Source organism: Ranitomeya variabilis, chromosome 2, assembly GCF_051348905.1.
Source record: "Ranitomeya variabilis isolate aRanVar5 chromosome 2, aRanVar5.hap1, whole genome shotgun sequence".
Classification (NCBI taxonomy): domain Eukaryota; kingdom Metazoa; phylum Chordata; class Amphibia; order Anura; family Dendrobatidae; genus Ranitomeya; species Ranitomeya variabilis.
This window is the reverse complement of record NC_135233.1, coordinates 379,725,756-379,752,718: the sequence shown is the minus strand read 5'-3', so window position 1 is coordinate 379,752,718 and position 26,963 is coordinate 379,725,756. Positions and strand designations below refer to the sequence as shown.

The following is a 26,963-nucleotide window of genomic DNA, read 5'->3' as shown; positions in this document are numbered from 1 at the left end:
TCTCCTAAGCCATAACGTAGTGTATAAGACGCAGGAATCTATGACAGAAGCTGCTCGTCTTGTGAGCATCATATTGAGGGGGAAACATCACTATTTCTGGGGTCTCCGCTCAGGCAATCTTCATTTTTGCACATTTTTCAGCATTTCCCTTCTATAGCCTTTTGTGTTACACTGACTATTGCTGGCTACAGAATGAGCTATGAGGATCCATCAGTGAGCTCGCTATGACGGTCTGATGGGAGAGTTTATTACTCTTATCTGTGTTTTTTCCGAGCTTTTCTCAGCTGATTTATGACCAAAGCCAAACGGTGCCAAATTTTATAGAAACCCAATTGCAAAAATGTTTTTGTTTAGCCCAAAATACATGCATTTAAGTTAAAAAAGAAAAAAAGAAAGTCCAAAAGTGGACAACCCTTGATGAAGAAGGCTACAGCCATGGTGTCTATTGTTACTGAAGTGAAAATGAAGGACGAGATGATGCCCCGCTCCCAGGTGAGGTGATAGGTGGTCACGGCATCTATTAGATATTTGTATCACTCGGCCATAAGCATCTCAGGTGATAATTCCCCTTTAAGTTTTATTGTCTCCCTTTGAATTATTTTGATCTCATAATGTCTTCCTTGGACAAAAAAAGTTTGTGCACCCCTGAGTTAGATGCTCATATAAATGTACTGAAACATGAAAACTTACATAAAGTACAACTCGCCTTGTGAGGCCTGGTCCTCAAGGGGTTAATATGAGCCACCTGAACGTTTCTTGTTTGTTATAAAAATGCCAGAGCTGCGGCCGGAATGTAATAATCACTGCGGCAGAAATTCCCGGTTGATCTGCAATAAGAGATTTCACATACTGCGCTGCAATGGAGCGACGCTGCACAAAGTGGAAAACAACAGCAGAATCAGGGGGGGCGCAGGGAGTTTTTCAAGATATTTAGCTGAATTGTTGAGGAAGTGACAAGTGTTTTGTAAAGTGTCATTTTGATAGTAAACATGTCCGGTGTATCCACAGCATGTGCAATATATACTGGAGAGATACAGCGTCACCTGCTCAGCTCTTTCTGTAACTTCCATAGACCTCACTGGAGAAAGCAGCCATCTGAATCAGAGATGGGAGGTTACAGGGCCCAACTCCTGAAGGTCAATGTGCCCCAAGATGGACCCACCGTACTCCGAAACTGCGACACTTTCCTCTCTCACTAGTTCTAATCTCCCTAATTATAACAATGGTAAATCAGAATCCCACATTCACTTTTCCTCTCTGCCCAGCAGGGGGCAGTATAACACTGTACTCTATTGTGTGACTGCTGTGTCCTGTATATCAGCACCTGTCTCCTCTCCGCCCAGCAGGGGGCAGTATAACACTGTACTCTATTGTGTGACTGCTGTCTCCTGTATATCAGCACCTGTCTCCTCTCCGCCCAGCAGGGGGCAGTATAACACTGTACTCTATTGTGTGACTGCTGTGTCCTGTATATCAGCCCCTGTCTCCTCTCCGCCCAGCGGGGGGCAGTATAACACTGTACTCTATTGTGTGACTGCTGTCTCCTGTATATCAGCACCTGTCTCCTCTCCGCCCAGCAGGGGGCAGTATAACACTGTACTCTATTGTGTGACTGCTGTGTCCTGTATATCAGCCCCTGTCTCCTCTCCGCCCAGCGGGGGGCAGTATAACACTGTACTCTATTGTGTGACTGCTGTGTCCTGTATATCAGCCCCTGTCTCCTCTCCGCCCAGCGGGGGGCAGTATAACACTGTACTCTATTGTGTGACTGCTGTCTCCTGTATATCAGCCCCTGTCTCCTCTCCGCCCAGCGGGGGGCAGTATAACACTGTACTCTATTGTGTGACTGCTGTCTCCTGTATATCAGCCCCTGTCTCCTCTCCGCCCAGCGGGGGGCAGTATAACACTGTACTCTGTTGTGTGACTGCTGTCTCCTGTATATCAGCTCCTGTCTCCTCTCCGCCCAGCGGGGGGCAGTATAACACTGTACTCTGTTGTGTGACCGCTGTCTCCTGTATATCAGCTCCTGTCTCCTCTCCGCCCAGCAGGGGGCAGTATAACACTGTACTCTGTTGTGTGACTGCTGCCTCCTGTATATCAGCTCCTGTCTCCTCTCCGACCAGCAGGGGGCAGTATAACACTGTACTCTATTGTGTGACCGCTGTCTCCTGTATATCAGCTCCTGTCTCCTCTCCGCCCAGCAGGGGGCAGTATAACACTGTACTCTGTTGTGTGACTGCTGTCTCCTGTATATCAGCTCCTGTCTCCTCTCCGACCAGCAGGGGGCAGTATAACACTGTACTCTATTGTGTGACCGCTGTCTCCTGTATATCAGCCCCTGTCTCCTCTCCGCCCAGCAGGGGGCAGTATAACCCTGTACTCTGTTGTGTGACTGCTGTCTCCTGTATATCAGCTCCTGTCTCCTCTCCGCCAGCAGGGGGCAGTATAACCCTGTACTCTGTTGTGTGACTGCTGTCTCCTGTATATCAGCTCCTGTCTCCTCTCCGCCCAGCAGGGGGCAGTATAACGCTGTACTCTGTTGTGTGACTGCTGTGTCCTGTATATCAGCTCCTGTCTCCTCTCCGCCCAGCAGGGGGCAGTATAACGCTGTACTCTGTTGTGTGACTGCTGTGTCCTGTATATCAGCTCCTGTCTCCTCTCCGCCCAGCAGGGGGCAGTATAACGCTGTACTCTGTTGTGTGACTGCTGTCTCCTGTATATCAGCCCCTGTCTCCTCTCCGCCCAGCAGGGGGCAGTATAAGTCTACGTTCACATTTGCGGTCGGCGTCGGGCGCCGCAGCGTCGCCGCATGCGTCATGCGCCCCTATATTTAACATGGGGGCGCATGGACATGCGTCGCACTTGCGTTTTGCGCCGCATGCGTCACTGCGGCGCCCGCGTCCGGGCGCAGAGGACGCAGCAAGTTGCATTTTTGCTGCATCCAAAATCAATGAAAAAAAGGACGCATGCGGCGCAAAATGCAGCGTTGTGCATGCGTTTTGCTGTGTTTTTGTTTGCGTTGTGCGTTGCGGCACAACGCAAATGTGAACGTAGCCTAAGGCTACGTTCACATTAGCGTTAAGCTAATGTGCGTCGGGTTTGCGTCGGCGACGCAGCGGCGACGCATGCGTCATGTGCCCCTATACTTAACATGGGGGACGCATGCGTTTTTTTTGTTGCGTTGTGCGACACATGCGTCTTTTTTGCCGCAAGCGTCGGACCAAGAAAACGCAACAAGTTGCATTTTTCTTGCGTCCGATTTTCGGCAAAAACCGACGCATGCGTCGCAAAACGCAGCGTTTTTGCGTGCGTTTTGACGCGTTTTTGCGTGCGTTGTGCATTGCGTCGCCGACGCAACGGCGCACAACGCTAGTGTGAACGTAGCCTAACACTGTTCTCTGTTGTGTGACTGCTGCCTCCTGTATATCAGCTCCTGTCTCCTCTCCGCCCAGCAGGGGGCAGTATAACACTGTACTCTGTTGTGTGACTGCTGTCTCCTCTGATCTCTGGTTCCTGTCTGTGTCCTGCATTGAGAGCAGAGACGTCTGATAATTCACAATATCTCCTCAGATTTATCGTCAGAACTGTAGAAAAGTGGAACAATATCTTGGTAGCCAAAGAGCTGATGATTTATATAAAGGATCCATCTGTGATTTGGTTGTTGTATCCCCGCCGATCAGTCACAATGGAGAAGACACCCCGGCCTCTGTCCATATTAATGAGCAGCCGTTCTCCATAGCGGGGGCTGGAGCCTGTGCTGTTCTTCTGTGGCACCCCAGGAGTTCGGGTACCACAGTAGTGCTGCCTTCCTCTCGGGGAGGAGAGTGTTATGTCCGGAGACAAGTGGGATTTCCTTTGGTAGGTTTACGAACACACAACACCTTCCAATTCCAGGCCAGGAGGGAAGCTCAAAACCCTGTTTTAGGGCAGCTTCCCTCAAAAAAGATCCTGGTTTGGAGGCGGAGTCAGTTCCAGAAGGAGTCTGTGCAAGGACAGGCAGGAGTGGAGCACAGAGGGAAGTGAGAACTCCAAGAGGCCACGAACAGGCCTCTGAAGGGCTTAAGCGCAAGGAGCCGGGAACCGGGAGCCCGAGGCTCACGTGGACTCTACGACACGGAGCAGAACTGGAGGGCATTGTATTACCAAAACCTTGCCCACAATTACCTGTGGCACAGCAGCACCTAGGAGCCCGGAGTCACAAAGAACGGACACTATAAACTACGGCTCGAGCTGCCTGCCATACAGGTACCTATCCTAGGACAGCAGAACAATTAAAGACCTTGTCGAGACACTTAGTGGCAGCAGGGACTTAGAGACAAAGCGCAGAGTGGTAGGCTCCCACCTGACTTACCCAGGGGAACTTGCTTGTCTCTGGACTGCCCAGACTTCTCTGCCTGCCCTGTGGTCTGGTGCCCTGGACTGTGGCTGCTGAAACCAACAGTAAACAAGGTAAAGAGACTGCAATCCTGTGTCCTCGTTCTTCTCTGCGCCTCTCACCATCCTACTATCTACACACCGGGAGCCCTGGGGATATACTTCACCTGTGGGAAATTATACCATCTAGCTGCCATAACATCACCCCAGCGGACCCCTTAAAGCAGCGTCAGTCACCCTGACCGAATACCACAGGTGGCGTCAGGAACATAAACTTTATCCCTTTAAAGACCTTTCCCTTTTACATGGGCGCCCAGGGCCACGGACTGGGTCGCAGCCACCGTGACATCCCCCTGTGAAGTACCGAGTACCCCCTAGCCCGTGGGGCGACTCACTTCTACTTTTTGATCCTCCCCATTGTCCCTTTACCACTCCAGGTCTCTGACTCACTGGAAACTCTTCTGTTACACACCTGTCCCAGATCCGGGCTTTGCTCCCCTCACCTCAGTCCGCAACACGGTTGCTCCACTTCAGGCTTTCCAAGATACCGGGCGCACTCCCATGTGGTCGACTGCCTGGGCCAATATAAGGGGCACTAAGACACACACCTGGGTGTTGGCATTAGGACTTCTAGTCTCCCTGAGTCCTGTCTGCTGCTTCCACCTCTGCCTCCCGTGCACCTCACCTGGCTGCTGCACTGATGGCGGTAGACCGTGTGCCCAACCGGATGTTGAACTTTGAGGAGCCACCTCACCAGGTGACCCTAAACACATTCTTTCATTTCTCTAAAGAACAGGCAATGTGTTACTGAGTTGGTCGAGGTGCAGGCAGTATGTACTGTGCTGGCTGAGGTGCAGGCAGTATGCTCGCCTGACTTCCTTGTCCTTACTTCCCACAGTGCACTGCATTATTTTAATGTAATGCAGAGCAATGGGAAAGCAGGGTTTCAGTGTCTGTAACCCAGCTTTTCCACTACACAAATCACAAAAGTAGCGGAAGGGAAGACCTGTACTGCTGATCTACCAGAAGACAAAAAGAGGCCGAAATGTAAGGAGGGAAATATAAGAGGAGGTTAGAAGTATAATCCTAATCTATTAAGGAAAACCAGAAGGAATGTCTGACCAGGAGAAGGATCCAGTCGATTCTCTGGTTATCCACAATGACAAATTATTAGTCAGTTGTCAGAAGAGAAGTGGATGGAAACTGGTTCACCGCTGGGTTTTACTTGTTTCCACATTTTTAGGTTCTGGTACAGCATTTATGATATGAACTCGTCTGTGGCTCTGTATCTCTATATTTGTTGGTTCTGGCTCTGTATCTGTACATGTAGCTCGGTTCTGGCTCCGTATCTCTACACTTAGCTCTGTTCTGGCTCCGTATCTCTACATGTAGCTCGGTTCTGGTTCTGTATCTCTACATTTAGCTCAGTTCTGGCTCCGTATCTCTACACTTAGCTCTGTTCTGGCTCCGTATCTCTACATGTAGCTCGGTTCTGGCTCCGTATCTCTACACTTAGCTCTGTTCTGGCTCCATATATCTACATGTAGCTCGGTTCTGGTTCTGTATCTCTACATTTAGCTTGGTTCTGGCTCCGTATCTTTACATTTAGCTCCGTTCTGGTTCTGTATCTCTACATTTAGCTTGGTTCTGGCTCCGTATCTTTACATTTAGCTCCGTTCTGGTTCTGTATCTCTACATTTAGCTCAGTTCTGGCTCTGTACCTCTACATTTAGCTCGGTTCTGTCTCCATAGCTCTACATTTAGCTCCAATCTGGTTCCGTATCTTTATATTTCACTTGGTCCTGGTTCCGTATCTTTACATTGCGCTTAATCCTGCGTTTAGCTCAGTTCTGGTTCCGTATCTTTATATTTTGCTTGGTTCTTGTTCCGTAAATCTCTACATTTAGCTTGGTTCTGACTCCGTATCTCTACATTTAGCTCAGTTCTGGCTCCGTATCTCTACATTTAGCTCAGTTCTGGCTCCGTATCTCTACATTTAGCTCAGTTCTGACTCTGTATCTCTACATTTAGCTCAGTTCTGACTCCTTATCTCTACATTCATCTTGGTTCTGTCTCCATACCTCTACATTTAGCTCAGTTCTTTCTGGTTTTGTATCTTTATATTTCACTTGGTCCTGGTTCTGTATCTCTACGTTGCACTTGATCCTGCATTTAGCTCGGTTCTGGATCATGTATAACCTCATTACCAGAAGGATTATCTGGCAGCTCTTCCTGTCTTCTCCCCTTGTTCTCGTCATATGATGCAACTTATCTCATACAATCATGGTGGAAAGTGTTGGCACCCTTGAATTTTTTTCCAGAAAATTATTGCAATTACACATGTTTTGTTATACAGACGTTTATTTCCTTTGTGCGTATTGGAATAATATAAAAAAAAATGAGGGGGGAAGGCAAATTGGACAAAATTTCACACAAAACCACATAAATGGGCCGTACAAATATTATACCTTTCCAAAATTCTGGGTAAACCACTTTGTTTCTGACGTGTGATGCTCATTTCTGGCTCCTTTGTGGCAAGTAACAGGTGAGGACAATGTGAAAATCCCACCTGAAACCAGATAATAAGGGGAGACGTGGACTCAATCTCTGCATTTATCTTAAAATCACTGTTGGGAGCAGACGCCTTCAGGTATCAGAGACCGGGAGCAGTTTCCAAAAGAAGAGTCCAAAATTCTGTCGGAGAGGGGTAAGAAGCCTATTGATGGCTATAGGAAGTGACTGATCGCAGTTATTTATTCCAAAGGGGGCAACAAAATATTAAGTTGAGGGAGACAACAATTGTCTCCGGCCCATTTTGGGGCTTTTCTGTGAAATTATGTCCAATTTGCTTTTTTTGTGTGTGTTGTTGCAATAATTTTCTGGGAGAAATATTAAATTTTCTGGAACAATTTCAAGGGTGCCAACACTTCCGGTCGGGACAGTACCTCACACGTTTTTTATGAATCTTCGTAATTTCTAGAAATTATCCAGCTCTCACTTTCGCTTTCTCCGGCGTCTAACCTCTCCAGCCTCCCTCTGCCCGGTAACCGCTGATCATCTACAGATTAATTTTCCTATTGGAGGAAGCTGTAACTCCCGTCCAATCAGAGCTGGGCTCCGTTCTTCAGTGCACAGTGCCTGTGATACTGTGACAGTCGTGTTTCGGGTCTCAGGTGAAGTTACGTCTTGTTCTCGGGGTCCCGTCATATATCAGGGCAGGATGAGGAAGATGTACCCCCTTATTGTGCTGCTCCTCTGTGTGTCTGCGGTGTGTTCTGGTGAGTATGGAGGCGACCACTGATTGTACCTTATATTACAGGTTATTATTATGTCTCATTTATAGTGTGTTCTCCTTGTAGTTTTTTTAATTGCTGACGTGTTCAATACTTATTTCACCCGCTGTATATCCAGACTTTGGGTTCATATTACATTTCTGTGGTTTCACAACGCCGAAAATCCTGACACTCGAAATCACAGAAGCAAATATGTCCCTTGATCACAGCAAATATGTCCCTCGATCACAGATCTATTCCTGGATTGTTAAAATCAGATTATCGCAGTGATGGTGCAGAAATATTGTATTTTCCTTGTGACGTCCTCCTGTCCCTGGTGCGCGTGGAGACCATCAGTCTGCATGGGGCAGTGATCTTCACCAGTTAGCACTTGTTGGATAATGAGGACGAGACACATAGAGAACATCTGGTCTCCTGAGACTGTGAGTCAGATGCACTGATTTTCGGGCAGTCCAAACACCTTAACGAGCGCCGACCAACTAAATATAAGACAATGACTGACGAACAAAGATGGGGACAGAATAATTGCTAATATGATGGTCGTGTCCCCACACAGTATCATGGTATCTCCGCCATCACCTGTTTACGCCGGCCGATGAGCTGCCGATATTTCTGCTGACATAAATGATCCGATCTGCAATGTGTTTTGCTCATTTGTCAGGGTTATCGCTGAATTTTACATAGATAATCAGGAATGAGCATTCACGTTCATTAGTCCTGACAACAGCCCGGTCAGTATATCAGTTCACAGACTAATAAACTGAAATATAGATTATTTACTTGTAAGAATTAAAGAGGATCTGTCACTTGCTCAGAAAAATTGCATTAAACACTTTGAAAAAATCCCTGAGTTCCCCTGATTCTGCTGCTCTTTTCCGTTTCGCTCTGTGTTGCTCCACTGCAAAGATATTCACATTTGTTGCTTTAGGAGAGTAATATGTGAAATCTCTGCTCACAGGCCAACTGTCCTTTAATCAGAGTCTTCTATGGGGGCATGACCTTCCACTGCTTCAGGTTCAGACTGGCCCACTGGAGGATTCTCTGGTGGACCCAGGCACAGCAAAGATACAGTAAGGCTAGTTCCACACTAGCGTTGGTACGGGCCCATCGCAGTGCGTCGGCCCGAAGTACCGACGCATGCTGTGAAATAAAAGCACAACGGGGGCAGCGGATGCAGTTTTTCAACACATCCGCTGCCCCATTGTAATGTCCGGGAAGGAGGGGGCGGAGTTCTGGCCGCGCATGCGCGGTCGCAAATGGCGGACACGACGCACAAAAAAACTTTACATGTAATTTTTTTTGTGCCGACGGTCCGCCAAAACACGACGCATCCGTCGCATGACGGATGCGACGTGTGGCAATCCGTCGCTAATGAAAGTCTATGGAGAAAAAACGCATCCTGTGGGCAACTTTGCAGGATGCGTTTTTACTTCAAAACGACCCATTGCGACGTGCGTCGAACGACGCTAGTGTGAAAGTAGCCTAAGAAATGCGTACATCGCTCTCCTGGGTTGTCTAACTCTACGAGTAGCGGTGACATAAGCCATCAGGATGTAACAGCATTCCTTACACATAGTGAGGAGGAGCCGTAAGCAGGACGTCACTACTCCTTCCAGCGTTAGACAACTCAGGCGGGCAGTGCACACGTCACTGATCACAATGATGACGCTCATCTGCTGGTGACTGCAGCTCACTATTTGTAAGGAACAGATCACTGCTCTGCTGCAGCCAATCAGTGTTAGCTTTTTTCGTGTCTTCATCTCCTCATAAAGCGCTCCCCTCCCCTGCACTATCGCAGACGCAGTGTAAGGAGCAGAGGGAGATGGACGGCCCCCGGTACAGCAACAATGTAAATTAGACTGAGGGCCCCCTGCCTACCCAACAGTGATTGTAAGTGGGGGGTCTTTAGTTAGGGAAGGGGCTAAGTCACTTCGGGATGAACAAGGACCCCATTCCCTCATTTTTGCTTTCACCCCTGACTGACTGAGGCCCCTCCCCCGGCATCACCCCCGACTAACACCTTCCCGTGAGTGTACAGAGCAGAGCGTACGTTATACCCTGCATGCGTGGGAGCGTACATTATACCCTGCACGCGGGGGAGCGCACGTTATGCCCTGCGCGCTGGGGAGCGCACGTTACACCCTGCACGCGGGGGAGCGCCCGGTACACCCTGCACGCGGGGGAGCGCATGTTACACCCTGCACGCGGGGGAGCGCACGTTACGCCCTGCACGTGGGGGAGCGTCCGTTACGCCCTACACGCGGTGGAGCGTCTGTTACGCCCTGCATGCGGGGGAGCGTACGTTACGCCCTGCACGCGGGGAAGCGTCCCTTACACCCTGCACGCGGTGGAGCGTCCGTTACGCCCTACACGCGGTGGAGCGTCCGTTACGCCCTACACGCGGTGGAGCGTCTGTTACGCCCTGCATGCGGGGGAGCGTACGTTACGCCCTGCACGCGGGGAAGCGTCCCTTACGCCCTGCACGCGGTGGAGCGTCCGTTACGCCCTGCACGCGGGGGAGCGCACGTTACGCCCTCCACGCAGTGGAGCGTCCGTTACGCCCTGCATGCGGGGGAGTGCACGTTACGCCCTGCACACAGCAGTCTTCCTCTTGCCGTCCTTCTCTATGTTGGGGGGAGACAGTTACACTGAGATGAGAACAATATGAAATGTAGATGGAGAAACCACAGTACAGTCCGCGGCTCCTCACACAGGACGGGGAGCGCTCGCTGGATGTGATCAGGACGGGGAGATTTTGACTGAAAGTCACTTATCATTTTTAAAACATGAAGATTTATTTTCTCTTTTCTTCTACGTCACACATCCAGTTTCATCTGTTACAGCGGATCCCGGAGAGACAACTTTTTTTTTTGTCCGGCTTAGGCTACTTTCACACTGGCGTCGGCACGGGGCCGTCGCCATGCGTTGGCCAGACATACTGACGGACAGTGTGATTATTTTGCACAACGGGGGCAGCGGATGCATTATTACAATGCATCCGCTGCCCATTGTGAGGTGCGGGGAGGAGGGGGCGGAGTTCCGGCCGCGCATGCGCGGTCGGAAAAGACGGTATCGACGCAGCAAAAAACGTTACATGCAACGTTTTTTGCTGGCGACGGACCGACGTGACACGACGCAACCGTCGCACGACGGTTGCGACGTGTGGAAATACATCGCAATGTGTCGCTAATGTAAGTCTATGGCGAAAAAACGCATCCTGCAAGCACTTTTGCAGGATGCGTTTTTTTCACCAAAACGACGCATTGCGACCGAGGGAAAAAAAACGCAAGTGTGAAAGTACCCTTAAAAATACTGATTTAAACTGGATCCATTTCTTTAACACTGAAGTCTATCGAAAGCGGATCAGTTAATCAGTCGTCAGTTTCTCTCTTATTTGAAAAAGATCCGACCCCCTTCTGAGAATATTCAGGCTTATTTAAATGAATTAAAACTTCTAAGAATCTCTGAAGAACATCTGATTTTTTTTGCCCCTTTTACTTTATAGGAGATTCAAAATATCATTAAATAGACAAAATGTAATTTAGCTCTGGGTCCAGATGGCTTATCAAATGAGTATTACCGATATTTCTCATGGAATTTAGCCCCTATTTACTCAGGACTTTTCATTTTTGTCAGTCTTCGGAATCTATTGCTCCCTCAGGAGCGGAAGCCACAATCACCATTCTCCCTGAGCCGGGAAAAGCCCCTACTAATATAGCCAATTTCAGGCCCATATCTTTATTGAATTGTGATGTCAAGGTTTTTTCTAAGCTTCTTTCATACAGGAGTCATAATTTGTCCCTTATTATTTGCCCCCAACCAAGTCGATTTTGTGGGCGGACAGCAGTCTAAAGACGGCACAGGGAGGTTGATTGACTTTATTAGAGTTGCGGAATTGTCTAGGGCCCAGTCATTGGACGCTGAGAAGGCCTTTCACAGGGTACACTGGGGTTATCTGGATAAGATCTTGTCCAGATTTGGTTTTATGGGCCCTATAAAATCTGCAATTATGTTCCTATACTCTAATCCTAATGCAACAGTCTTGGCCTCGGGTTTTAGGTCTCGTAATTTTTCTATTACTAATGGTACCCGGCAGGGATGCCCACTTTCACCAATCATTTTTTTCTTTTAGTTATGGAAACCCTGGCGGAGTCCATTTGTGCAAATGGAGATATCTCGGGTCTAAAAGTAGGGTCTGTCAACCATGTTATCTGTTCATATGCTGACGATGTTCAGTCATGGACTCTTTAAATGATTTCGCTAATATTTATTATTACAAATTGCTTCCAAATCCGTCATTTTTCCCATTTTAGTTCCCCTCCAAAAAAGAAAGTTTGTAAAAACTGTTCCCCTTTAAATAGATTGATGACGATCTCCCATATCTGGGTATATTATTGACAGCCTCTCATTTTATTTTACAAAATAACTTATAGAGAGAATCAAAGTCTGTAAGTTTAGATTTGGATAGCTATGCCTCCCTTCACTTATCTTGGATGGCTAGAATACCGGCTTTAATGATGATTTTCCTTCCAAAAATGTTATAGATTTTTTTAGATGTGTCCCCTTGAAACTTCCAAGGAAACTAATTGGCAAACTCCAATCTCTAGTGGAGAAATGTATCTGGGCTGAGAAGAAGCCAATTCCATGTGTAGAAGGTCGGTTCACTTGGCTGCTCCTCGAGGTAAACAAAGGCACACATGGCTAATGTCTCTGGATTGTTTATTGCGTCATAAACCAAAAACCCAAACTGGTAACAGAAAAATAATCTTTCTGGCTCAAATGAAAATAAAAAGTTCTTATAAAATCATACCCAGTGCCTCCTAGACAACACATATAGCAGCTCTCGCAGCCACACCCTGGAGGTGGAGATATGGTGGGTAGGCGTCCTGCCCATCTCTGACTTACCCACCATGAAAGCCCGGCCCATATAGTGACTGGATTGCTCTCAGCACATATCATGCTGGAGAAAACACGTCTTTCACATCAAGCAGGAAAGCAATCTTTACAGCACATATCTCCCCTCACGTATGGCACCAGTGACACATGTTTTGCATTTATTCGTTGGGTGGTCTGGGAACTCCTAATCTCTTAGCACACTATATGGCTGCGATTCTGGAAGCAACTAGAGATTGGTGGAATTCAAGTAGCTCTCATAGATGGATGCAAATTGACTCGTGCTTTGCAATACGAGGTTCTACTAGACAGACTTTGGAGGCAGGGTTGATTTGTCCAACGAAGTTTGATCCAGGACTTCCATCCATGTCGGCACCCTGTTTTACTGGAGGAGTTGGGAGAAGGAGAATGTTGTCGTATCTCTCTCCAAAATCTCTATCAGAACTGTTGTGAATTCCGTTCTTGGGCTCCATCCTGTGGTTGCGAATGGTATTTTTGGGAGTTCTGCTCTTGGGCTCCCTCTGGTGGTTTCAAGTGGAACTTAGCAGCTGCTCTCACTAATCGGTTCCCTGGCCTTGTTATTTAACTGGGCTTTTGGCTGTAGTTGATGCCAGCTGTCAATGTTTCTTCCTGTGGATTCAGTCCTTTCCTGGAAGTTCTCTGTTGGCCAGTCCATTTCAGCTTAAGATAAATTCTGCTAGTTTTTGGGTGTTTCCCTGCTTATGACCTTCTGTTCAGTTTAAGTTATGTCTCTTTTGTCCAGCTTGTCATTATGAAATATTCCGGCTAGTTGGAAGCTCTGGGGGTTGCAGATTTGCCCCTCCACACCGTGAGTCGGTGTGGAGGTTATTTTTGTAAACTCTGCGTGGACATTTAGTTTTTATACTGACCGCACAGTAGCCTTTTCTATCTCTGTCTATTTAGATAGTATTAGCCTCCTTTGCTAAATCTAGTTTCATTTCTGAGTTTGTCATTTCCCTCTTCACTCACCGTCAATATCTGTGGGGGGTCTATCCTTCCTTTGGGGGTTTCTCTGAGGCGAGATAGTTTTCCGTTTCCATCTTCAGGGGTAGCTAGTTCTTAGGCTGTGAAGAGATAGGAACGCTCCACGGCTATTTCTAGTGTTGGTGTTAGGAGTAGGGATTGCGGTCAGTAAAGCTACCACCTCCTCAGAGCTAGTACATTATTTTGTTTTACCCACTAGGTCTTTTCAGTGCTGCTCTGTAATCACTAGGTCATATTGGTGATTACTGTCGGTGGAGCTGCCACCTCCTCTGAGCTTGTCCATGTTTGGTTTTACCCACCAGGTCATCTCAGTACCACTCCGTAAGCACCAGTTCACAACAGCACAACAGTACAGCTGGCCCACAATGTGTTAAATGCATCTCAAAAGAGGGAAGAGAAAGTTCTGAGTCATTGTTTTTTTTTTTTTCTTGTTGCTTGTTTCGTCTTTTTTTTCCCCTTGATTTTTGGATGGTGCAGGAGCTTGGTGCTGATATGGAGGTTCAGGGTCTGTCTGCGCGTGTTGATCATCTCGCTGCAAGGGTACAGAGTATCCAAGACTATGTTGTTCAAACTCCTGTTTCTGAGCCTAGAATTCCTATCCCTGATTTGTTTTCTGGGGATAGATCTAGGTTTCTGAACTTTAAAAATAATTGCAGATTGTTTTTTGCTCTGAGACCCCGTTCCTCTGGTGAACCCATTCAGCAGGCGAAGATTGTTATTTCTCTGCTGCGTGGCGACCCGCAGGATTGGGCATTCTCCCTTGAGCCAGGAAATCCTGCATTGCTCAATGTAGATTCATTTTTTTCAAGCACTTGGATTGCTTTATGACAAACCCAATTCTGTGGATCAGGCAGAAAATATTTTGCTGGCTCTGTGTCAGGGTCAGGAAGCGGCAGAGATATATTGTCAGAAATTTAGAAAGTGGTCTGTGCTTACAAAATGGAATGAGGATGCCCTGGCGGCTATTTTCAGAAAGGGTCTTTCTGAAGCTCTTAAAGATGTTATGGTGGGGTTTCCCACACCTGCTGATTTGAACGAATCAATGTCTCTGGCCATTCAGATTGATCGGCGCCTACGTGAACACAAGGTTGTGCACCATATGGCGGTGTCCTCTGGGCAGAGTTCTGAGCCTATGCAATGTGATAGAGTTTTGACGAGAGCAGAACGGCAGGAGTTCAGACGTCAGAATGGGCTGTGTTTTTACTGTGGTGACGCTACTCATGCTATCTCTGACTGCCCGAAGCGAACTAAGAAGGTTGCTAGGTCGGTTACCATCAGTACTGTACAGCCTAAATTTCTCTTGTCTATTACCCTGATTTGCTCATTGTCGTCCTTCTCTGTAATGGCATTTGTGGACTCTGGCTCTGCCCTGAACTTAATGGACCTAGAATTTGCCAAGCGCTGTGGTTTTTCCTTGGAGCCTTTGCAGAATCCTATTCCCTTGAGGGGGATTGATGCTACGCCATTGGCCAAGAATAAACCTCAGTACTGGACACAGTTAGCCATGAACATGGTTCCAGCACATCAGGAAAATATTCGCTTTTTGGTGTTGCATAATTTGCATGATGTGGTTGTGCTGGGGTTTCCATGGTTACAGGTACATAATCCAGTGCTGGATTGGAAATCTATGTCTGTGACTAGTTGGGGTTGTCAGGGGATACATAGTGACATTCCTCTGATGTCAATTTCCTCGTCCCCTTCTTCTGAAGTTCCTGAGTTTTTGTCGGATTTCCAGGATATATTTGAGGAGCCTAAATCCAGTCCTCTGCCTCCTCATAGGGACTGTGATTGCGCTATTAATTTGATTCCTGGCTGTAAGTTCCCTAAGGGTCGACTTTTCAATCTGTCTGTGCCAGAGCATGCCGCTATGCGGACTTATGTAAAGGAGTCCTTGGAGAAGGGGCATATTCGCCCGTCTTCGTCACCGTTGGGAGGGGGGTTCTTTTTTGTTGCCAAGAAGGATGGCTCCTTGAGGCCCTGTATAGATTATCGCCGTCTCAATAAGATCACGGTCAAATTCCAGTACCCTTTGCCTTTGCTCTCTGATTTGTTTGCTCGGATTAAAGGGGCTAGCTGGTTTACCAAGATTGACCTTCGAGGGGCGTATAATCTGGTCCGCATCAAACAGGGTGATGAATGGAAAACAGCATTTAATACGCCCGAAGGCCATTTTGAATATCTTGTGATGCCTTTCGGGCTCTCTAATGCTCCATCTGTGTTTCAGTCCTTTATGCATGATATTTTCCGGGAGTATCTGGATAAATTTATGATTGTATATTTGGATGATATTTTGTTTTTTTCCGATGATTGGGAGTCTCATGTGAAGCAGGTCAGGATGGTATTTCAGATTCTTCGTGCTAATACACTGTTTGTGAAGGGGTCTAAGTGCCTTTTCGGAGTCCAGAAGGTTTCTTTTCTGGGGTTCATTTTTTCTCCCTCGGCTATTGAAATGGACCCTGTTAAGGTCCAGGCTATTTATGATTGGACTCAGCCCACATCTGTGAAGAGCCTGCAGAAATTTTTGGGCTTTGCTAATTTTTATCGCCGCTTCATTGCTAATTTTTCTACTGTGGTTAAACCTCTGACCGATTTGACCAAGAAAGGTGCAGATGTGGTGAATTGGTCCTCTGCGGCTGTGGAGGCCTTTCAGGAGCTTAAGCGTCGTTTTACTTCTGCCCCTGTGTTGCGTCAGCCAGATGTTTCTCTCCCTTTTCAGGTTGAGGTTGACGCTTCTGAGATTGGGGCAGGAGCTGTTCTGTCTCAGAGAAGTTCTGATGGCTCTGTGTTGAAGCCGTGTGCTTTCTTCTCCAGAAAGTTTTCGCCTGCTGAGCGTAATTATGATGTCGGCAATCGGGAGTTGTTGGCTATGAAGTGGGCGTTCGAGGAGTGGCGACATTGGCTTGAGGGAGCCAAGCATCGTGTTGTGGTCTTGACCGATCATAAGAATCTGATCTACCTTGAGTCGGCCAAGCGGTTGAATCCTAGACAGGCTCGGTGGTCTTTGTTTTTCTCCCGTTTTGATTTTGTGGTCTCGTATCTTCCGGGATCTAAGAATGTGAAGGCTGATGCCCTGTCTAGGAGTTTTTTGCCTGATTCTCCTGGAGTCCGTGAGCCGACTGGTATTCTCAAGGAGGGGGTGATTCTTTCTGCTATCTCCCCTGATTTGCGGCGGGTGCTTCAGAAGTTTCAGGCTGATAGACCCGACCGCTGTCCTGTGGGGAAATTGTTTGTTCCTGATGGATGGACTAGTAAGGTGATTTCTGAGATTCATTGTTCGGTGTTGGCTGGTCATCCTGGGATCTTTGGTACCAGAGATTTGGTTGCCAGGTCCTTTTGGTGGCCTTCTTTGTCACGGGATGTGCGTTCCTTTGTGCAGTCCTGTGGGATTTGTGCCCGGGCTAAGCCCTGCTGTTCTCATGCTAGTGGGTTGCTTTTGCCTTTGCCTATCCCTGAGAGGCCTTGGACGCATATTTCCATGGATTTTATTTCTGATCTTCCTGTTTCTCAGAAGATGTCTGTCATCTGGGTGGTTTGTGACCGGTTTTCTAAAATGGTCCATTTGGTACCTTTGCCTAAGTTGCCTTCCTCCTCTGATTTGGTTCCTTTGTTTTTCCAGCATGTGGTTCGTTTGCATGGTATTCCGGAGAATATTGTGTCTGACAGAGGTACCCAGTTTGTTTCTAGGTTTTGGCGGTCCTTTTGTGGTAGAATGGGCATTAATTTGTCTTTTTCTTCGGCGTTTCACCCTCAGACAAATGGACAGACGGAGCGAACCAATCAGACCTTGGAAACCTATTTGAGATGCTTTGTGTCGGCTGATCAGGATGATTGGGTTACCTTCTTGCCGTTGGCCGAGTTTGCCCTTAATAATCGGGCTAGTTCGGCTACCTTGGTTTCGCCTTTTTTTTGTAATTTCGGTTTTCATCCTCGCTTTTCTTCAGGACAGGTTGAGCCTTCGGACTGTCCTGGGGTAGATTCTGTGGTGGACAGGTTGCAGCGGATTTGGACTCGTGGTGGACAATTTAACATTGTCTCAGGAAAAGGCTCAACTTTTTGCTAACCGCCGTCGGTGCGTTGGTCCCCGGCTTCAGGTAGGGGATTTGGTCTGGTTGTCTTCTCGTCATGTTCCTATGAAGGTCTCTTCCCCTAAGTTCAAACCTCGTTTTATTGGTCCTTATAGGATTTCGGAAATTATCAATCCGGTGTCTTTTCGTTTGGCCCTTCCAGCTTCGTTTTCCATTCATAATGTGTTCCATAGATCTTTGTTGCGGAGATATATGGTGCCCATGGTTCCCTCCGTTGACCCTCCTGCTCCGGTGTTGGTTGAGGGGGAGCTGGAATATGTGGTGGAGAAGATTCTGGATTCTCGTCTTTCAAGGCGGAAACTTCAGTATCTGGTCAAGTGGAAGGGTTGTGGCCAGGAGGATAACTCTTGGGTTTTTGCCTCCGATGTCCATGCTGCCGATTTGGTACGTGCTTTTCATTTGGCTCGTCCCGATCGGCCTGGGGGCTCTGGTGAGGGTTCGGTGACCCCTCCTCAAGGGGGGGTACTGTTGTGAATTCCGTTCTTGGGCTCCATCCTGTGGTTGCGAATGGTATTTTTGGGAGTTCTGCTCTTGGGCTCCCTCTGGTGGTTTCAAGTGGAACTTAGCAGCTGCTCTCACTAATCGGTTCCCTGGCCTTGTTATTTAACTGGGCTTTTGGCTGTAGTTGATGCCAGCTGTCAATGTTTCTTCCTGTGGATTCAGTCCTTTCCTGGAAGTTCTCTGTTGGCCAGTCCATTTCAGTTTAAGATAAGTTCTGCTAGTTTTTGGGTGTTTCCCTGCTTATGACCTTCTGTTCAGTTTAAGTTATGTCTCTTTTGTCCAGCTTGTCATTATGAAATATTCCGGCTAGTTGGAAGCTCTGGGGTTGCAGATTTGCCCCTCCACACCGTGAGTCGGTGTGGAGGTTATTTTTGTAAACTCTGCGTGGACATTTAGTTTTTATACTGACCGCACAGTAGCCTTTTCTATCTCTGTCTATTTAGATAGTATTGGCCTCCTTTGCTAAATCTAGTTTCATTTCTGAGTTTGTCATTTCCCTCTTCACTCACCGTCAATATCTGTGGGGGGTCTATCCTTCCTTTGGGGGTTTCTCTGAGGCGAGATAGTTTTCCGTTTCCATCTTCAGGGGTAGCTAGTTCTTAGGCTGTGAAGAGGCATCTAGGCAGAGATAGGAATGCTCCACGGCTATTTCTAGTGTTGGTGTTAGGAGTAGGGATTGCGGTCAGTAAAGCTACCACCTCCTCAGAGCTAGTACATTATTTTGTTTTACCCACTAGGTCTTTTCAGTGCTGCTCTGTAATCACTAGGTCATATTGGTGATTACTGTCGGTGGAGCTGCCACCTCCTCTGAGCTTGTCCATGTTTAGTTTTACCCACCAGGTCATCTCAGTACCACTCCGTAACCACCAGGTCACAACACAGAACCTTAGAACCTCGTATCCCTTACCTTAATCTTAAAAATTGAGTGTTGAATGGGATCACTTCCTTAGCTACAGTACATACTTGAGTATAAGCCAAGATTTTCAGCACATTTTTTTTTGTGCTGAAACCCCCCCCCTCGCCTTATACTCGAGTTAGGGCCCCAGAGAATGTAGGGGGAGCGGAAGAGCAGCGGGTCATAGGAGGCAGGAGCTGGCTGTTGTGGCTAACTCTTGTGGCTGCTGCTAAAGACAAGTGAAGATTCACTGTGCTGCCAGTGAATCTTCATTTCTCTGCAATAGTGCACACAGTGTCAGCCTCAGCTGCCAGCTTCCTCCGGCCGGGCGGTCCAGTGTGTCCGCTACTTGAGAGAAATTAATATTCACCTCTCTCCACGCCCACGGGAGTGGAGAGAGGTGAATATTAATTTCTCTTAAGTAGCAGGCACACGGGACCGCCCAGCCGCAGGAAGCTGGCAGCTGACATTGACACTGTGAGCTGTTGTGAATTCTGTTTGTGGGCTCCCCCGGTGGTTTTTGATGGTAGTGCCACTTGTGTGCTTTCTGCTATCCCTGCTCACCTGTTGCCACCCATTAGGGGAATTTCCTATTTAAGGCTGCTTGGCTGTTAGTCCTATGCCGGCCAACAATGTATCAGTAGCATTCTGTGCATTCTCCTGCCTCAAGTTCCTGTTCAGCTAAGTTGAATTTGTTTTGAGTTTTTGCTAACTACTTGTCCAGCTTGCAGTAATGTGACTCTCTGCAGTTGGAAGCTCTTGTGGACTGTAATTGCCACTCCAGTGGCATGAGTTGTCACTGGAGTTTTAAAGTAATTTCAGGATGGTGTTTTTGAGTAGCGTTTTAAGTTGACCGTGAAGTAACACTTTCCTATCCTTCTGCTATCTAGTAAAGCGGACCTCTCTATGCTAAACCTGCTGTTCATCCTACGTATGTCATTTCCTCTGAACTCACCGTCAATATCTGTGGGGGCTGCTATCTCCTTTTGGGGTACATCTCTGGAGGTAAGACAGGCCTGTATATTCCTCTGATAGGGGTAGTTAGATCTCCGGCTGGCGCGTGGTGTCTAGGGCATCGTAGGAACACTCCCTGGCTGCTTCAAGTGTTGTCAGGTTCAGGTCACGGTCAACTTTAGTTTCCATCACCCGAGAGCTAGTCCGTTTTGTTATTTTTTATTTCCTTGCCATTGGGAAATCATGACAGTGAGCTACTAAAGAGCAATGAATACTCACTGCCCTCCACGCACATAGTCCAGGCATGCAGAGCAGTGAGTATTCCGCCAGCTGTGCTCTCCTTGTAAGCAGCCCATGACGTCTCTGCCAGGTGCTGCTTACAAGCATAAAGCAGCTGCTGGCACCGGAACAAGACGCTGCAAGGGAGCGCAGGAAGGTAAGTAGGATGGTTTATTTTTTAATGTTTTTTGATGGTGGAACCATGCAGACAAGGATGGGGATGAGGGGACAATGCATACCTGGCTTATACTCGAGTCAATACATTTTCCCAGTTTTTTTTGTAGTAAAATTAGGGGCCTCGGCTTATACACGGTAATTTAAATCAGAAACAGATTTTTATATAGTTTGATACTCTAGTTAAAAATGTTTCACTAATTTGTAATAACTTTTACCAGTACCTTTGAATTAGACATTTTCTTACTTCACCTATATAAGGAGGAACCACTGTCTTCCCCCCTTTTATTTTTTTATGCAATGATAATATGAACACCAAGGGTCTTGCAATCATTTATAAAACAATAACTAGCCCACCTCTGGGTAAAAAATGGCCATTTACGAAAAAATGGGAATGTGAATTAGATATTTCTCCATCTTTGTCTCAGTGGCAAAATGCCTCTAATTGGATGCTATAGTCATCCATTTGCATAAATCACCAAGAACAGTTAAAAAAGATCTATATGAGGTGGCATCTTACTCCGGCCAAATTGGTACATTGTGTCATTAATTACTCGCCACTTTGTTGGGAAGGACGTGGCTCCATAGGTGCAGTTGCACAGGCCTGGTGGTATTGTGCGAACGTAAAGGGTTTTTGGACTAATCTCTTCAGTCACAAAGGTACATTTTCCCGCTGATCAAGCCTCGGCAGTTCTAAACCTAGGGATTGATGACATCCCAATAGATAGAAGATGGCCGGTAGTGCGTATACTTACCTCAGCCAGGCAATGTATCGCTGCACCATGGAGATCATCTCTACCTCATTCCTTTAATGAATTATGTGGTCAGATAAACACATTTTCATTCAGAATATGTCTTGTCCTTGAGTCTACAGACCCGGAACAAAATCGGTAAGAAGTGGGATTTATGGGCTTCTTCCCCTCTAGCTCTACCTATTATCTCAAATTAATAGACTTACCCTTTGTTTGGCTGTTTCCCTACAATAACTGATAATTTATTAACTTGGTTCACACTATTCTATATATATATATATATATATTCTTGTGCTTTCCTTTACTCCTTTATCATTTATTTCCCCCTTTATTCCTCTCGTATTTTCTTTTTCCCATTCGGATATAATTATTGGTACTGATATGGTTTCCTATAGAAGACTGTATTTTGTATTATCTGCTCTTACCTGTCTGTGGGTTTATTCATTAGGATTGGAGCCACTTTTTGGAGTGTTTCTTTAATGTTTCAAGTTGATTGTTCATGATTTTCTGTTACCTTAACCAAGGGGTCGGATTAACATTTTTAACAGGTTCTGTGTTTGTGTAGGAAAACCACACCCATTTTTTAAGCCACACCCATTTACACACAATGGTCCTGACACAAGTCAGCTGAGTGCACAGCAACAACTGATCAATCACATCTACTCACCTACCCACCCAAAACCCATCTATTATCTATCCATCTATCCCCCCATTCATCCACCCACCCATCTATCATCTAGCTATCATCTATTATCCATCTATCTATTATCTATCTATCTACCTATTATTATTATTGTTATTTATATAGCACCATTAATTCCATGGTGCTGTACATGAGAAAAGGGGTTACATACAGGGTTATAGATATCGTTAACTTAACAGAAAATAAATGTACAATGACAGATTGGTACAGAGGGGAGAGGACCCTGTCCTTGCGGACTTACATTCTATGGGATAATGGGGAAGAGACAGGAGGTCGGGGGTGCTGCAGCCCGGGTGGTTGGTGAGACAGGAGGTCAGGACTGCTGCAGCCCGGGTGGTTGGTAAGACAGGAGGTCGGGGGTGCTGCAGCCCGGGTGGATGGTGAGACAGGAGGTCGGGAGTGGTTGGTGAGGCGGCAGCTCGGGCGGTTGGTGAGGCGGCAGAATGGTTATTGTAGGCTTTCCTGAAGAGATGGGTTTTCAGTTTCCATCTGAAGAATCCCAGGGTGGTGGATAATCGGATGTGTTGAGGCGTGGAATTCCAGAGGATGGGGGATATTCGGGAGAAGTCTTGAAGGCGGTTGTGTGAGGAACGAATAAGTGTGGAGGAGAGTAGGAGGTCTTAGGAGGATTAAAGATTAAGTGAGGGAAGATAGTGGGAGATTCGTTCAGAGATATAGGGAGGGGACAGGTTGTGGATAGCTTTGTAGATCAGTGTTAGTAGTTTGAACTGAATTCGTTGTGGAACTGGGAGCCAGTGGAGGGATTTGCAGAGGGGAGAAGTAGGGGAGTAGCGAGGAGAGAGGTGGATTAGCAGAGTTGAGGACAGACTGCAGCGGAGTAAGAGAGTTAGCGGGGAGGCCACAGAGGAGGGTGTTGCAGTAATCGAGGAGGGAGATGATGAGGGCATGCACAAGAATTTTAGTAGATTGTGGGCTGAGGAAGGGACGGATTCTGGCAATATTTTTGAGATGGAGGCGACTCAAGGTGGCAAGAGTTTGGACGTGCGGTTTGAAGGACAGGGCAGAGTCGAGGGTTACCCCGAGGCAGCGGATTTCAGGTGCGGGAGAGAGCATGATACCATAATAGATAGATCAGGTAGGGGGGGATAAACGAGATGGGGGAAAGATTATTAATTTGGTTGTTTTGTCTACATTGAGTTTTAGGAAGCGAGAGTTGAAGAAGGAGGATATGGCTGACAGACACTCCGGGATTCTGGACAGCAGAGTGGTGACATCTGGGCCAGAGAGGTAGATCTGAGTGTCGTCCACATACAAGTGGTACTGGAAGCCATGGGACTTTATAAGCTGTCCTAGGCCAAGGGTATAGATGGAAAAAATTAGGGGCCCTAGGACAGGGCCTTGAGGGACTCCAACAGAGGGCGGGTGACGATGTTGTGTGGGAGTGGGAAATGCTAAATGTGCGGTTGGAAAGGTATGAAGCAATCCAGGACAGGGCAAGGCCTTTGATGCCAAGGGAAAAAAGAATCTGTAGCAGTAGGCAATGGTCGACTGTGTCGAAAGCAGAGGACAGGTCGAGAAGGAGGAGGATGGAGAACTGTCTGTTAGCTTTGGCTGTGAGTAAGTCATTAGTAATTTTTGTCAGAGCAGTTTCGGTGGAGTGGTGGGGACGAAAGCCAGATTGGAGGTTGTCAAGGAGAGAGTTAGATGAGAGGTGGGAGGAAAGTTTAGAGTGGACATGCTGCTCAAGGAGTTTGGAAGCAAACGGGAGCAGCGATATGGGGCGATAGCTGGGCATAGCAGTTGGGTCAAGGTTAGCTTTTTTGAGGATGGGTGTGATGGTGGCATGTTTGAAGGCAGAGGGCAAGGTACCAGAAGGTAGCCATAGGTTGAAGAGATGGGTTAGGGCTGGAATGAGCATGATAGTGAGGTTGGTGAGCAGGTGGGAAGGGATGGGGTCAAGTGCATCAAGTGCACAGGCGGTGAGGTGTGATTTGGAAAGGAGGCGAGTAAGTTCTCCTTCAGTGATGTTGGAGAGGGAGGTTATTAGGGAAGGGCAGAGGTCTGGTATATGGAGTGGTTGGGGTGGTGGAACAGTAAAGGTTTGCCATGTTTGGTCGATCTTGTTTTTGAAGTAGGTGGCAAAGTCCGCAGAAGAGATGAGGGGAGTTGGAGGTGGCAGTGGTGGGCGAAGGAGACAGTTAAATGTGCTGAACAGTTGTTTTGGGTTGTAGGATAGTGAAGATACAAGGTTAAAGAAATAGGTCTGTTTAGCAGACGTGAGGGCTAGTTTGAAGGCAAGTGTAGCTAGTTTGAAGGCAAGTGTAGCTAGTTTGCAGGCAAGTGTAGCTTGTTTGAAGGCAGTGAAGTTGTCTGGCAGGCGTGTTTTTTTCCAAACATGCTCCGTGACCCTGGATGCTTGTCGGAGTTTTCTGGTGAGGTTGTTATGCCAGGGTTGCCTATTGGTTTGTCGCACTTTGCCATGCGTGAGAGGGGCAACTGAGTCTATGGCTGATGTGAGGGTGGAGTTATAGAAAGCGATGGCGCTGTCCGTGTCGTGGAGTGAAGATATGGAGGACAGGGGTAGGAGAGAGTCTGTGAATGTCTAGGTGTGCAAGGTTTCTGCGAGGATGTGGTAGTGGCTGGACATGGGGGGCGGGTGAGGAGGACAAGGATGAAGTGAGTAGATGGTGGTCAGATAGGGGGAAGAGAGAGGTTGTGAGATTAGATAAGGTGGGTGAAGATTAGGTCTAGTGTATGTCCGTCTGCGTGGGTGGCTGTGGAGAACCACTGAGTAAGTCCACCATGTCTGTTGCCAGAGCGAGGAATGTGGGTAAATTGGAAGCCACCGTAACTCTATCATCTGTCTATCTATCTATCTGTCTATTATCTATCTATTATCCATTTATCATCTAGCTATTATATATCTATCTATTATATATCCATCCATCCCCCATTCATCCACCCACCCACTCATGTATGCATCCATCCACCCAATGCGCCCACCCATCTATTCATCCCTCCCTCCCTGCATCGATCCATCCATCCAACCACCTATCCATCCATTCATTCGACCACCCACCCACCCATCCATCCATCAATCCACGCATCCATTCAACCACCCATCCACCTACCCCTCCCTGCATCCATCCATCCATCCCTGCATCCACCCACCCATCCCTCCCTGCATCCAGCCTTCCCTCCCTGCATCCATCCATCCATCCCTGCATCCATCCATCCATTCCTCCCGGCATCCATCCATCCTTCCCTCCATCCATCCCTCCTTCCCTCCATCCATCCCTCCCTGCATCCATCCATCCATTCATTCCTCCCTGCATCCATCCATTCCTCCCTGCATCCATCCATCCATTTCTCCCTGCATCCATCCATCCCTCCCTCCCTGCATCCTTCCATCCCGCCATCCCTCCCTCCCTGCATCCATCCATCCTTCCCTGACTTACCGACCTAATAAAGAGGACGGGGGAATCGGGGATCATTCCGGACCCTTAACGCAGGTATCAGTGCGACTGTGCACGGGCCCGGCGGGGTGTAGCGTGCAGGTATCAGTGCGCCACTGTGCGCGGTATCCGGCAGGGTGCAGCAGGCTGGGAAGCAGAGCCCAGAGCCCTCCGTCACGTTGTTGCGCTGCATAAAGTACTGGATCGCGGCTCTGAATCTCCCCGGTTCGGGGAACCAGCTGCTTTTTTAACAAGCGGTTCCATCAAACCGGGGAGAACCGGACGAATCCCACCCTTACCTTAACCTCTTAATGGCCAGGCCAAATTTTTTAAATCTGACCAGTGTCGCTTTATGTGTCTATAACTCTGGAACGCTTCAACGGATCCCACTGATTCTGAGATTGTTTTTTGTGACATATTATTCTTCGTGATAGTGGTAAAATTTATTCGCTATAACTTGCGTTTTTGTGAAAATATCAAATTTGGTGAAAATTTTGCAATTTTCAAACTTTTAATTTTTATGGCCCTAAATCAGAGAGTGGTGTCACACAAAATAGTTAATAAATAACATTTCCCACATGTCTACTTTACATCTGTATCATTTTTTAAACATATATATATATATTTTATTTTGGGGGGGGGGGGAAGATACAAGGGTTAAAAGTTGATCAGCAAAGTGACTCCATGTGCCTCATAAGTGAGTGGTTCCATCCGGGGTTTTGTATGAATCGCGGTTTTGGGGAATTTCCACGGAAACCCTGACGTAAGTGAGTCAACCGCCAGGGCCGTGGGGTACCCAGTACCGGGTCCGGTGTTCACAGGGGCATGTCACTGTGGCGGCCCGGTCCATGGCCCTGGGCGCCCATGTAAAAGGGGAAATTGAATAAAGTTTATGTTCGTGACGCCACCTGTGGTATTCGGTCAGTGGGGATCGACTCTGCTTGGAGGGTGTTATAACCCCAATGGCAGAGGGTCTCAGAAATAATTACTAAGTCTGCAAACACAAAAAAACAGCTCATAGGGCAGTGGTAACTGAGCTGACCATATATCTAATCCTAGCACCACAAATAGCAGCAGCCGGGGAACGTGCCTACGTTGGTTCTAGACGTCTCGCGCCAGCCGGAGAACTAACTAACCCTAGAAGGGAAAAGAAAGACCTTTCTTGCCTCCAGAGAAAAGACCCCAAAAGTTGGATACAAGCCCCCAACAAATAATAACGGTGAGGTAAGAGGAAAAGACAAACGTAAGAATGAGCTAGGTATTTAGCAAAGAGAGGCCCACTAGCTAATAGCAGAATATAGTAAGATTACTTATATGGTCAGCAAAAACCCTATCAAAATATCCACGCTGGATATTCAAGAACCCCCGAACCGTCTAACGGCCCGGGGGGAGAACACCAGCCCCCTAGAGCTTCCAGCAAAGTCAGGAATAACATTTAGTACAAGCTGGACAAAAATAAGAGCAAAGCAAATAACCAAAAAACAAAGAAGCAGGACTTAGCTTAATTTTGCACGAACCAGGACCAGCAGACAGGAGCAAACAGAACGGATCTGATTACAACGATGCCAGGCACTGGACTAAGGATCCAGGAAGTTTATATAGCAACACCCCTGGACTAACGACCCAGGTGGGTGCCAAA

At 47.4% G+C, this 26,963-nt stretch overlaps 1 protein-coding gene across 2 annotated transcripts in view; it reads left to right on the top strand.

Annotated features, from left to right (window-relative positions):
- LOC143806153 (class I histocompatibility antigen, F10 alpha chain-like) overlaps positions 1 to 26,963 on the top strand; it is a 200,250-nt gene that overhangs the window by 10,593 nt on the left and 162,694 nt on the right. Inside the window, exon 1 of one of the 2 annotated variants that reach the window (XM_077286143.1) lies at positions 7,370 to 7,652. The exons of the other annotated variant lie outside the window; for it this stretch is intronic. Coding sequence (XP_077142258.1) covers positions 7,595 to 7,652 — 58 coding nt within the window. The 5' untranslated portion in view covers positions 7,370 to 7,594. Of the gene's footprint in view, positions 1 to 7,369; positions 7,653 to 26,963 lie in introns of those variants that run through there. 2 annotated transcript variants of the gene reach the window in all.